The 13,071-nt window shown below is 33.1% G+C and overlaps 1 protein-coding gene across 1 annotated transcript; it reads left to right on the plus strand.

The window, feature by feature from the left end:
* The first annotated feature begins 1,758 nt into the window (after positions 1 to 1,758).
* Positions 1,759 to 5,738, plus strand: LOC110796332 (protein FAR1-RELATED SEQUENCE 6-like). Its single transcript, XM_056842633.1, has 3 exons — positions 1,759 to 2,891; positions 3,632 to 5,069; positions 5,439 to 5,738. The coding sequence occupies exons 1-3, from the start codon at positions 1,759 to 1,761 to the stop codon at positions 5,736 to 5,738; spliced, it is 2,871 nt and encodes a 956-aa protein (XP_056698611.1).
* Positions 5,739 to 13,071: the final 7,333 nt, after the last annotated feature.

Below are 13,071 nucleotides of genomic sequence, written 5' to 3' on the forward strand. Positions count from 1 at the left end.
AATATGATCTTATAACATCATATAATACCTTCAAAAAAAAAAAGTTTGTAATGAAGTATAGTACACGTATTTTGTAGTTTTGTAAAAGAGACAAATATTGTATTAAAGAAAAAAAATTAAAAGATAATATAAAAAACACAATAATTTAACTACAGTCACTGCATAAAAAAATCCGCCTACTTTTAAATCGATCAGTACATTAGTTTATGGGATCATTCTTTTTAAAAAAATCCGTATTTGAAGTGCCAAATTAATTTGTATTGCAAATTAGACGTGCTGATACCCCTTTGTCATATTGGTTAGTTGAACGCTTCCTAAAGTTCATAAAACACCAAGTTTCGAATCCTAACAAGAACTTAGGATTTTTTTTTTTTTTTAATATCACATGTTTTATGAGATCAATATTTACATAAAGAAATCAAATACATTTTCTATGTTTTTTTCCCTATCTAAATATTGTTTGATCCTTTTGAAAACAAAAAGGATTTTACGTAAAATATTCCCCTCCAAAAAATTCGTGCAACTTTGATCAAAATAAAAATAGTTTCAAACGTGCATATAATTTTTTTTTTTTTTTTTATATCACATATTTTTGGGATCAATATTTACATCAAGAAATCAAAATCGATAAAACCACAATCATTATGGCTTTTATTTATCCTATGTACTACAAACCCTTTCCAAGAAACTAAAATCATGTTGTATTTTTTTAAATCGATCAGTACATTAGTTTATGGGATCATTCTTTTTAAAAGAATCCGTTATTAAGTCAAATAAATTTGTATTGCAAATTAGACGTGTTGATACCCCTTTATCATATTGGTTACTTGAACAGTTGAACGCTTCCTAAACTTCATGAAACACTGGGTTTCGAATCCTATAAGACCTTAGGATTTTGTTTTTTTAATGTTTTTTTCCTATCTAATTATTGTTTGATCCTTTTAAAACAAAAAAGATTTTACGAATTTTACGTAAAATTCGTGCAACTTTGATCAAAATTAAAATAGTTTCAAACGTGCATATAATTTATTTATTACCACTATTTCCCATATGAAGTTTAAACGTCACATTAAACACTGCCCCCCACTTATAAATAAAATTCATAATTATGGGATCAAAATGTTAAAATTTGACCTTAGAATTTTTTTTGTCATGTTATCACATGTTATGGGATCAATATATTTTCATAACTAAATATTTTTTGATCCCTTTAAAACATAATAGATTTTAGTTAAAATATACCCCTCCAAAAAATTCGTACATGAACGATCAAAATTCAAATAGTTCAAACGTATATATAATTTATTAACACTATTTCCCAAGAAGTAGTTTAAACGTCACATTGTCCCTATATAAATATAATTCATGATAAAATTTCAAACTTCATCTTGGGGTTTTAGAGTACTGTAAAATTTTCTCTCCTTGCCGTGAAGTACTAGCTGCCACAAGGCCCACAACGATAGAACCGACGACAACTTTTTCTGGCGTATACTTCCGGCTTCCATTGCCGGGTGAGAACTGTAACATTTTAATAACTTATTAATGTTAATTAGATATTATTATCATTTTTTATATTGCGATTTTGATTTAATAGACGTAATTTGAATGATGTGAAAATTGTTCATTAAGGTGATGAATCGATATTTTCGTAAAGTAATATTATGGTGCCTATTATTTTATGTACTTTTTTGTAAGCCATAAGATTATATTGTTAATTCATGACTATCTTACACCTTATCTTACAATCACCACAGTGAAATGAAGACTGATTCCCACATTTCACGCAAAGATGTGAATATAGACCTAAATGAAGTGTTAGATGATATGGCAGAGCTTCGTTTGCGTGGAGAGACATCAAACCAAGCCGTGCAAGATAACGCACTGGAGAATCAGTTTAATGATGACAATGTAACTACAAATTTCAATATAGACCTAAATGAATGTGTGGAGGAGATCATTGAGTTGTCTTCAAGTGATGTGGTGGAAAAGGGCGAGGAGCTTCGTACATATGATGTTGTGGAGGAGGCTGAGGTGGACGAGGAGGCCATTGAGTTGTCTTCAAATGATGTGGTGGAACAGGGCGAGGAGGCTCAGGAGGATGAGGTAGCTCAGGAGGATGAGGAGGCTCAGGAGGATGAGGAGCCATCCGTAAACCATGTTGATAAAATCCCAACTGTGGGGATGTCCTTTACTTCGGGCAATGAATTTGCTGATTACTGCCATAAGTATGCGTATAATAAAGGTTTTGAGTTCTCTGTGAGATCAAGTTCATTAATACATGAGTACCGTGAAGAAGGAGTTAACAAAAAGGGGGTAGGGGATAAAGAGCCCATGTATCATATGATGAGAAGGATTCGATTTATTTGTAACAAAGGAGCCCCGAAAAGGGGGGAAAGAACTAAAGTTACGGGGTGTAAGGTGTTTGTAGATGCGCGGCTAGAGAATGACATGATGGTAATCAAGCATTGTGATTTGTCTCACAATCATGATCTTTATCCGGATCACACCCGGCTAATGGCGAACTATCGATGTATTGATGAACAATCTTTTCAAAAGATGGTTCTGAATGATGCAGCTGAGATATCTTTGAATAAGAGCTTTAACTCGCTTGTGATTGGGAGTGGAGGACATGCAAATGTATCATACAATCACCGCGACCTGAGAAATGCAGTGAACTTGGAACGTAGGCGTACCATTTTTGGAGGTGATGCAGCTGCTGTTGAAGCACACTTTAAGAAAATGCATGAATTCAATAAAGACTTCTACAGTGCAATCCAAACGGATAAAGAAGGGAAGCTCTTGAACGTTTTCTGGGCTGATGCAAGGTGCAGGGCACAATACAAAGATTTTGGAGATATTATCACATTTGATACAACTTTCCTATGCAACAGGTATGATACATGTATCCTACATGATATATATTTTTTGAAAAAACACCATTTTAACATTTACGGGATCATTAATGTTTTATAAACAGTTATAATTTTTATTTTTTTGAAAAAAAGTTGAACATAGCATCTGTATTTAAAAATACATTAGATTATCATTTATAGGATGATTTATGTTTATTAATTAAAATGGATTAAGTTTCAATTTATAGGATCTTATTAGTATCATTTATGTTTCATAAACTTCTTTTTCATTTAAAACACATCATATTTTATTTTAGAGGATCATTTGTATTTATTAAATATTGAACATAGCTTCTGTATTTAAAATACGAATGATTATCATTTATAGGATGATTTATGTTTATTATTGAAAATGGATTAAGTTATAATTTATAGGATCGTATTAGTATCATTTATGTTTCATAAACTTCTTTTTCATTTAAAACACATCATATTTTATGTTAGAGGATCATTTGTATTTAATAAATATTGAACGTAGCATCTGTATTTAAAATACATTAGATTATCATTTATAGGATATGTTTATTAATGAAAATGGATTAAGTTACAATTTATAGAATCGTGTTAGTATCATTTATGTTTCATAAACTTATTTGTCATTTAAAACACATCATATGTTAATTTAACGGATCATTTTATATTTACTAAACATTGACGTTGTTGATTGGATAAGTAACAACAATGATGCGAATAATATATCTTTTAACTTTATTTATCAGGTACAAAATGCCTTTTGCTCCTTTTATTGGTTGCAATCATCACGGCTCATCAATCGTCCTTGGTGCTGCCCTAATAACCTACGAGGATGCAGAATCATTTGTTTGGGTATTCGAACAATGGCTGCAGTGTATGGGAAAACCCCCAATGGGCATCATCACCGATCAGTGTAAGGCTATTGGAAAGGCAGTCCAGACTGCATTTCCTGGTGTGCCGCATAGGTTATGTGTTTGGCATATTATGCAGAATGCAAGCAGAAACTTGGGCAAATATTCGAGCTGGAAAGAAATAGATAAAGATTTTCAAGTAGTCGTGCACGACACACTGACCATCGAAGAATTTGATGATGCATGGAAATCCATGGTTACGAAATTTGGGTTACAGAACGACAAATGGATAAATGAAACTTATCGTATTCGGGCCAGTTGGGCCCCTGGTTATTGGCGGAGCTCATTTTGGGCTGGAATGTCATCGTCACAAAGGAGTGAAGGAATGAACCGCTTTTTCAAAACATATGTAGGCTTAAACACGTGTTTGATACAATTCATGAAGCAATTTGAGGCAGCTCTTAGAGGAAAAGTGGAAGAGGAAAAGAAGTTACATCTCGACTCACAAAATAAACCATATACTTATAACAACACCCTAATTGCGGAGGTAGTGTTCTGCAAGGCATACACCAATACAAAGTTTAAAGAGGTGAGGGGTGAGGTGATGGGTCTGACGCACACAAATATTGTGAGTACTGGCCGTGACGGCACAAAAATCTTATATGATGCGGTGGAGAAGATCCCAATCCCCGTACATAAAGCAAAGCAGAAGACTTTTCAGGTTACCATTGACAAAGAAATGGGTGAGTTTACTTGCTCATGTATGCTTTTTGAGTTTCGGGGAATTTTGTGCAGGCACATCATTCGTGCGATTCATTGTGAGGATGTCAACTCTATACCTGATAAGTACATTTTGACTAGATGGAGGAAAAACGTAGTTAGGGATTACGAGAGTATCAAGGTTGAGTATTATGACCCAAATGACTCAACCCAAGTGAAAAACAGTAGGGAGGTAGCAAAACGGAACAACTACATTTCTACGTTGGCACTGCACAACAGTGAGACACTCTCGATTTTTATGGAAGCCACTGAAAAAATGCGTGAGAGTCTCGAAGATACAATTGGTATTAAGAGGACTGATGGTGATGATTTTATGGACTGGTGGGACCCTTCGAGTAAGAGGGTGTTTGGCCGCCGTAGGATAAGGCCAAAGGAAAACAATAAACAACACCTCGAACGCTCCGCAGTGCCAGTTGAAGGGGCCAGTAAAGATCCGATAGACCAAAGAGGCAAAGGTATGGCTCAAGAGAAAAGGAAAAAGCACCCAGCTGAGAAAAAAACAAGGAAAAGGCGAAAAAATGTTGTGCACGACACAGACGAGGATATGGACGAGGTATGATCTTTTAATTCCATTCGTTAGACTACACCTCAAATAAAGAAAATAAATTGTAGTCCATCAAAATAAATCATTCTAGTTTTTGCGATGTTACAATATTATATACATAATCTATTTATGCTAGCTAATTTTTTCATAGAAAAGGGTTTATGTTCTTCATTCTTGTTTTTAAAGATTAATTATTGTATATATAGAATCTTTTTCTGTTATTATATGTATATATAGGGTTTATTTTATATTTTATACAAGTACGACGAGAATATTGTGGTACAAATACTAATACAAAGTATAGAAATCATAATATTGCATAACATATTATTCTGTTTTTTTGATTGAATTTTCTCTTTTGTGTTCGATTTTGCAAAGGAGAATGATGAGGCATTGCCAAATGGAGAACAAGGCCATGTTGATGCTGGTAGAAGTGCTGGTGTAACTGATTCTTACTACGGTGGATATCAATATTACGGCGGAAATTTTATCAATCCGGGATACAATCCTAACTTTTTCGCACCCAGCAGCAGTAATTATCGTCCGAATATATATCTGAACCAGCAACCACTTGGAAGAGGTTATCCCAACTTCAGCGTGAGGAATCCGCAACAGCTTTCACAGTCATACATGTCGCAAGGATCAAACCAATATTCAGCTATGCGTCCAGGCTTTTGACAATATTTACATTATCATGTTTTGATGTACTGGATATTTTAGTTGACAACTGCGTTTTGGAATCACCATTATCTAGCTATACCATTTTCCTTCTTTTGATTTTACAAGTGTTGTTGTGTTAGTTTTTATAATTTACATTATCATGTTTTGATGTACTGAATATTTTTGTTGACTACTGTGTTTTGGAATCACCATCATCTAGCTATATTATCATGATTGTTGTTTTAATAGGATCACTTTTATTAAGAAGTGATCAAATGTTGCAACTAATACGTCTTGTAGTCTTGTCACAATGGGCACCACAATGCTACCTAATTTTTCAGTTTATTTCCATGTGTTCCAAGCTTCCCTAAGGTAGCTTTTTTTTGTTGAAGGTATTATATGATGTTATAAGATCATATTTGTTAATATGGTATCATACAATAAATTACCAATCACACAGAATAGTGTAAAAATATATATGTTCCACATAACAAGCACAAGAACAGTAAAGCTATACGTTTTTTTTTTATATTCTTGAGGCGAATAGTAGCTTTAAGTTTATTGAATATCATATTAAACCTGAATAGTAAGCGTTTTTTTTAATTCTTGACGCGAATAGTAGCTTTAAGTTTATTGAATATCATATTAAACACGAAGGGTTTCATGTTCGATGTATTTCATTAAGTTGGAGAATATAGTTCGTGAAGGTGGTATCATTCCAAGCGTTCAATCTTCATGAACTTTTTTTTTTAAAAAAAAGGGTTAAGTGCGAATTAGTCAAAATATTTTATTTAAAAAAGATGTTTAAAAGTTTTTATCTTATAACTTTTTTAAAAAATCGGTTAACAAAATACAACATGATTTTAGTTTCTTTGAAAGGGTTTGTAGTACATAGGATAAATAAAAGCCATAATGATTGTGGTTTTATCGATTTTGATTTCGTCATGTAAATATTGATCCCATAAATATGTGATATAAAAAAAATTATATGAAAAAAATTCCTAATTTGAAATTTTATTATGAATTTTATTTATAAGTGGGGGGCAGTGAGAATAAATTATATGCACGTTTGAAACTATTTTCATTTTGATCAAAGTTGCACTAATTTTTTGGAGGGGTATATTCTACGTAAAATCTATTTTGTTTTAAAAGGATCAAACAATATTTAGATAGGGAAAAAAACGTAAAAAATGTATTTGATTTCTTTATGTAAATATTGATCCCATAAAACATGTGATATTAAAAAAAACAAAATCCTAAGGTCTTGTTAGGATTCGAACCTTGGTGTTCTATGAAGTTTAGGAAGTGTTCAAGTAACCAATATGACAAAGGGGTATCAGCACGTCTAGTTTGCAATACAAATTAATTTGACCATTCAAATACGGATTCTTTTAAAAAGGATGATCCCATAAACTAGTGTACTGATTTTAAAAATAAAAAATTGCTCATGTTGCATGCATGGGTATCAACACGTCTATAGTTTAAACATAAATTCTTTTCATCTATTTAAAATTATGATTTTATTTGTTTTTTGATGTACTTAAAATTGGAGGTGATTCCACGACATCATAATTCATGTTAAAGTAGATGGTTTAAGTTGTTATCGTATTTTATGGAAGTATCATTGCAAAATCATCTGTTACGATGGCATTAGTACTTTAGAAAATTTTATAAGCGTTTTTATACAATAGGATTATTATGACCACACCTTTTCCTATAATACAATACAATAATAAAATAAGTCGTGAAGGCTTGGCAAATGAATTAACTTCGCCACTTGAGTATTTACCACATGTTATAGATATGTTGAATTATGAACCCAAGTTCGATTCGTAATGCACAAAAAGGGGAACTGGGAGAAAATAGTTTTATTTTTATTTTGATTTATTTTGTTAATAATAAAATTTATATTTGAGGAGTTCATGTTTGAATTTGTGGGAGCATTACAAGTTTATACACAAACTTCTTATTAACTTCATTTGTTAATCCGTCATATAAAAATTTTCATAGCTTACTATGTTGTGCTGATACCCCCTGCTAAATTGGTTACTTAATCATCTCTTTACTACGGTAAACCCGTGTTCGATCCTACTGAATGGTTAAAAAAAAATTCCTCTTTTTTTCTATCTGGTTTTTTTACTTCTGGTTTTATGTGAGAGAGTATATTTTATTCAAACTCTAAAATCAAAATACATTTGTGAGTATCTTTTATTCAATTTATAGAATCATAAACATAACTCATACGATTTCATATAGCTTCAACATCCCATTGTCACTTAACTAAACAAAGCAGCCATTGTCACTAACAATTCATCATTTCCAGTTTCGAAAAGTCGAATAATAACACATTACATATCTAGTTCTCTTCTACACCTTCTTACACCCAGTATATCACAATTGAAACTAATTAAATCTTAATAAAACAAAATGAAACTCTCTTGGTAATTTCATCAAACATGTTATATGCATTATTAAACACATGGAAGTTTCACCTCATTGACATAGTTACAAGCTTCGAAAATGGCGGAAAATATAAAGATAAATAGAAATTCATAGTGGGAAGAATAATCACATAATTTGCATTCACTTTAGAAATAAAAACCAGAAATATTTTCTTTGCTTTGCAGTTCCTCTTCAAATGAAAGATGAAAGTTCCTCTTCAAATGAAAGATGAAAATTCCTCTTCAATGGAAAACCAGAGGTGAAAAATGAAAGTTGAGGTGAAAGATGAAAGTTGAGGTGGAAAATTGTTTTGGCGCAAAAACGAAAATGTGTATGTTGGCGCAATTACATCCCGCTCAAGAGAACAGAATGGCGCAAATCAGTGAAAAAAATTGCCGCCCAAAATACTATTTTCACAAAGCTTTTCCCTCTCTTTTTTTAGTGGGATTTGTGAGGTGGCAAAATTTAATAGGTGGTGTGCAAGATACCTTTGCACACCATGTGTATCCCTAGCCTTTTCCACTTAATAGTATATGGCCTAGATGAGGATGAGATTACAAGGAGATTAATTATTTCCATCATTTATTACCGATTATTCAGAGGATGACCATTTTGTAGCCAACTTGATGCTAAATTATTGCATATGCCAAAAAAAAGAAAAATACATGAATATCCCTTCTTCAAATTTTTCACAAGTGGTGTTTCAATTTTCAGAGTTTTTTTGTCACAAGTTCAAGTATGAGTAGTTTGCAAACAATGTAGCAAAATTGCAACTAGGATCCCCCCCCATTCTGGTCCCAAGGAAAATGAGGTAGAGGGTATATAACAAGTTAAGTCGATCAGATTATTTTCTCTTTGAGTTGTTTAGTACTAATACTACACGTCTTAATCATAAGTAAACTTTTTAATTAAGGTGATCACGTAATTAAATTTTGATTATAATTATTTAACTCATACGCAGCACTGTGTATATTGAAAATATATTTATATGCTTGATTTATGTCGAAATTTTGTAGGTTTCTTGTTATTTACTATGCTTGCATTGTCTTTTTTTTTTCTTTTTTTTTTTTTTTTTTTTTTGTGACAAGGATATAGCTAGCTAAACCTAAAACAAAGTGTAAAACAACCTAAACGAAATTTTGCAATATATGTATTGATCATAAAATGTTGTATATTATTGTCAATATTGATGTGGAGTTGGAATTTCTATTTAATTATGCGGTTATGATTAATTTATTCTGGACTCTTACTAACAATCTTTAGTCGTGAAGTGAATTAATATGTATTGTTTGGAAGGGGGAGGTTCCAAACACATCAAGATCAACCTAAATTAAATAAAAGATTAAAAATAGTACTCCAAAATTCTCAAATCCACATGATGAATTGATAATTACCAATAAATTCATGACCACCTATATTATCTTAAATTATATTTATCATGATTATATTTTTAAAGAAGATGAAAAACAGAAAGCTAGATAGAGATTGAATTAACTTTTCCCTCATGTAATTGTTTTAATATATACCTCCCAATACCATGCATTTTAATATTTAATTGACAAATTATTATCAAAGGCGGTTTCACGGTTCCTAACGACGGTTAGTCATACGGAACTATGGATGAAGTTAGGATCAGAAATGAAACTAGGATGGTATAAGTTTGAAACTTGACTCTTAACATTATTACGTACTTAATTAGAGTGTTAATTTGCCCATTTTGCTGAGATCAACACTTACGATTGTGGAGAAAGGACAATTACTTACAAACATAATTTAACATGAACAAAGTCAATCAACCAAAATTTGACTTAACTACTACTCCTTGCTGGCATCTTTATTCATTGAATATAAGTGTTCATTAAAAATACTACTAGCATCTTTGTTTGTCTTAGGTTTAAATTTTTTTTTTTTTTTTTTTGAAAGGTGGATAAATAATATTAAAAAAAATTATGTGGTAGTAGTACAAATGTACAATTGATGATAGAGTAAACTGTACTGAAGGTTCCTAAACTTTGCCAAAAGGAGCAGTTAGGTCCCTCAAGTTTCAAAAGGAGCATTTAGGTCCCTCAAAATGGATGGAAAACGCTGCTTTTTGTTTTCCGTCACTAACGGCCGTTAAAATGAATATAATAATATTAAAAATTATTAAAATAAAAGGAGAATTAATATACACGTAGATTAATGATTGAAAACAGATGATTTTGATGAAAATAAGCCTTTTCCAATTACTTAGAGGTTTCAACTTACTTTTTCAATGTGTACACGTGGAAACCTTCCAACTTCTCTCGTTTTTTCTGGTTCCTTCCTAATAATGTTTTGGCGGTAATTTTTTACTGTTCCCAACCCTATTTCCCCCCTTTTCACTTCCTATTTATATGGTCCCCCCCCCCCCCCATTTTCACTCTCAGTTGTCTTTTTGCCATTTATTCACTCAAACACTTAAGAGAATTTGAAGTTATTACTCTGAGTTTTCTGCAAAAATGGGTTCTTGCGTATCAGGAAAGAGGACTGCTGATAAGTGGGAATGTCGCACCCCCAAAAGAACAAGAATTTCCAGATGGGACGAAGGTATTTTCATTCAATTTGTCGGTTTTTTTAATAAATGTTTGCAGTTGAGCCATGATAAATTAGGGCTTTTTTGTTAAGTAACTTTTTCCAAAAATTGGTGCATGCATTATCTTGATTGTGGTGTTTTATATGTTAATTTAAACAATCGTGGGCTGATTTCGCATAATTTATCAATTGAAGTTTGAATTAGGGTTTCGTCCGTTTTTACTTTCCAATATTTAATTCGAATTGATGCTTGCATGTTCTTGAAAATGGTGTTTAATATGTTAAATTATACAATTGTTGCGTAATTTGGAATTAATTTAAACTAGATTTTGTAGTAATTAGGGTTTCACTTACTGTTTTTGATTCACTTAAATAAAAAACAGAGTTTGATTAATTCGAATTGATGCTTGCATGTTCTTGAAAATGGTGTTTATTTAAACTATTGTTTCTTAATTTAGAAGTATTTTAATCTAGATTCCGTATAATAATTAGGGTTTACTTACTGTTTTATTGACTTTGGCCGTTACTTTGACTTTAGGAGACCTTGCTTTAAGGGAGGCACACCCCCTTTGTCATCATCAAGACCTCCTCATCACCCAGATCTTCACCAAGCTGGACTGGGAGGGGCAGGCTGCTGTGCAGATGGTGTGCAAGCAGTGGCGTAGGTGGGCCAAGTTGCGGTACCGCCTCCCATACCACTACCCTCAAGGATGCTACCGCGCGTGGCTGCGGGAGTGGGTGATCATGGACATCATTGAAAATGATGGCCGTGACTTCCACGCCTGGATGGACAAGGACATGACCGTCTACTTTGACGGCTTCCCCCTCCTTTTCAGGGAGGAGGAGTAGCTGGTGGTGGAGGCCATGCAGGGGTGGTGGTGGCGCTGGTGGTGGCCCCTCTTTTGTCAAGCTTATGATGATCCAGCTTGTTTATAGCTTTTTTTATTTTTAATTTTCAAGGACAATTACATTACTACCGTCATTGCAATTAGGTTTTTGTGAATGTGACAAATGTTGGTTTTTGGTATTTGTCACTGCTATGACAGTAGTTTATATCTAACCGTAGGCTTCTCCCTCAATAGTGGATTGAGGTTTGAAATGTTAGGGTTAAAGCCTACCCTTTTGTAAATGAAACTGGAATGATCATGATGGTGAATGAATGAAATGTTTCCTTTTGTTATCTCTTGTGTTGTTATTCAAGCTTTGGTTTGGTTTGATTTCTTAAAGTTTTGTTTTTTTAATTGATATTGTTTAACTTTGATCAGATGATGTTGATGATTTGACTTTGAACCCTTGCATATATGTGCATCATGGTGGTGAATGGGTTGTGCAAGGTGATATGGTTTATAGTGGGGGGAGGGTGGATGTCTTTGATTACATCCATGAGAATGCAGATGGCAAATATGTTAAGGAATTAGTCGATAGTTTAGGTTATAATGATATAGAGAAAGTACATTTCTGGGACCCTAGGAAAGAATTCAAGAATGGGGTTAGGTTTTTAGGTTTTGATAGTAGTACTTGTGACCCTTTCTTAGCTTTACTCTTTGAATACAAAAGCATTCATATATACATTGAACATAAAATCAAACCCACCTACAACTTTAACCTAAACAGGAGTGCAGGAGGGGGAGGAGGGAGAGGTAGCTTCCTTGAGTTGTTGAATACTGATGTGGTTGACTTAAATTCTGATTATGTGGAACCACCTTTTACAGTACTCCCACCCAAACAAACTGAAACTCAACCTGAAACTCAACCTGAACCTCAAATTCAACCTCAAAATGTGCCTCAACCTGAAATTGATTATGATTCAGAGGGTACAGATGAAGATGATGATGAGTTAGCCACTGCTAGGTCTAAGATATCTGATGATATGAGAAGGGAAAAGGCTTATTTTGAGGAGTTAGTAATGCTGAAAAAACTAGCAGAAAGTAAAGTAGAAGGTGGTCTGAATTTGGGGGATGACTTTGATGGATACAGTGACTTAGACAGCCCTAGTGAGTCAGAAGATGAGGATGATGTTGGTTACTTAGTTGCACCACAACACCATAAGAGAGGGAGAGGGAAACAGAAGCAAAACAACACTGAAACTGAAGAGAGGGAAGCCACTTTTTATGTTGGGCAACAGTTTGAGAATCCAAAGACATTTAGGAAAGCAATCATAGATTATTCAATTGATAAAGGAAGAAACATTCCATTTTCTAAAAATGATTCCACTAGGGTTTGTGCAGAGTGTGAGCACAAAGATAAAGGTTGTAAATGGAGAATTTGGGCTTCATGAGAGAGAGGAAGAAGGTCATTTACAGTGAAAACATTTGTCAGTGAGCACACTTGTGGTAGGACACCTATCATTAAGAAG

This window comes from Spinacia oleracea, chromosome 4 (genome assembly GCF_020520425.1).
Source record: "Spinacia oleracea cultivar Varoflay chromosome 4, BTI_SOV_V1, whole genome shotgun sequence".
Lineage (NCBI taxonomy): Eukaryota > Viridiplantae > Streptophyta > Magnoliopsida > Caryophyllales > Amaranthaceae > Spinacia > Spinacia oleracea.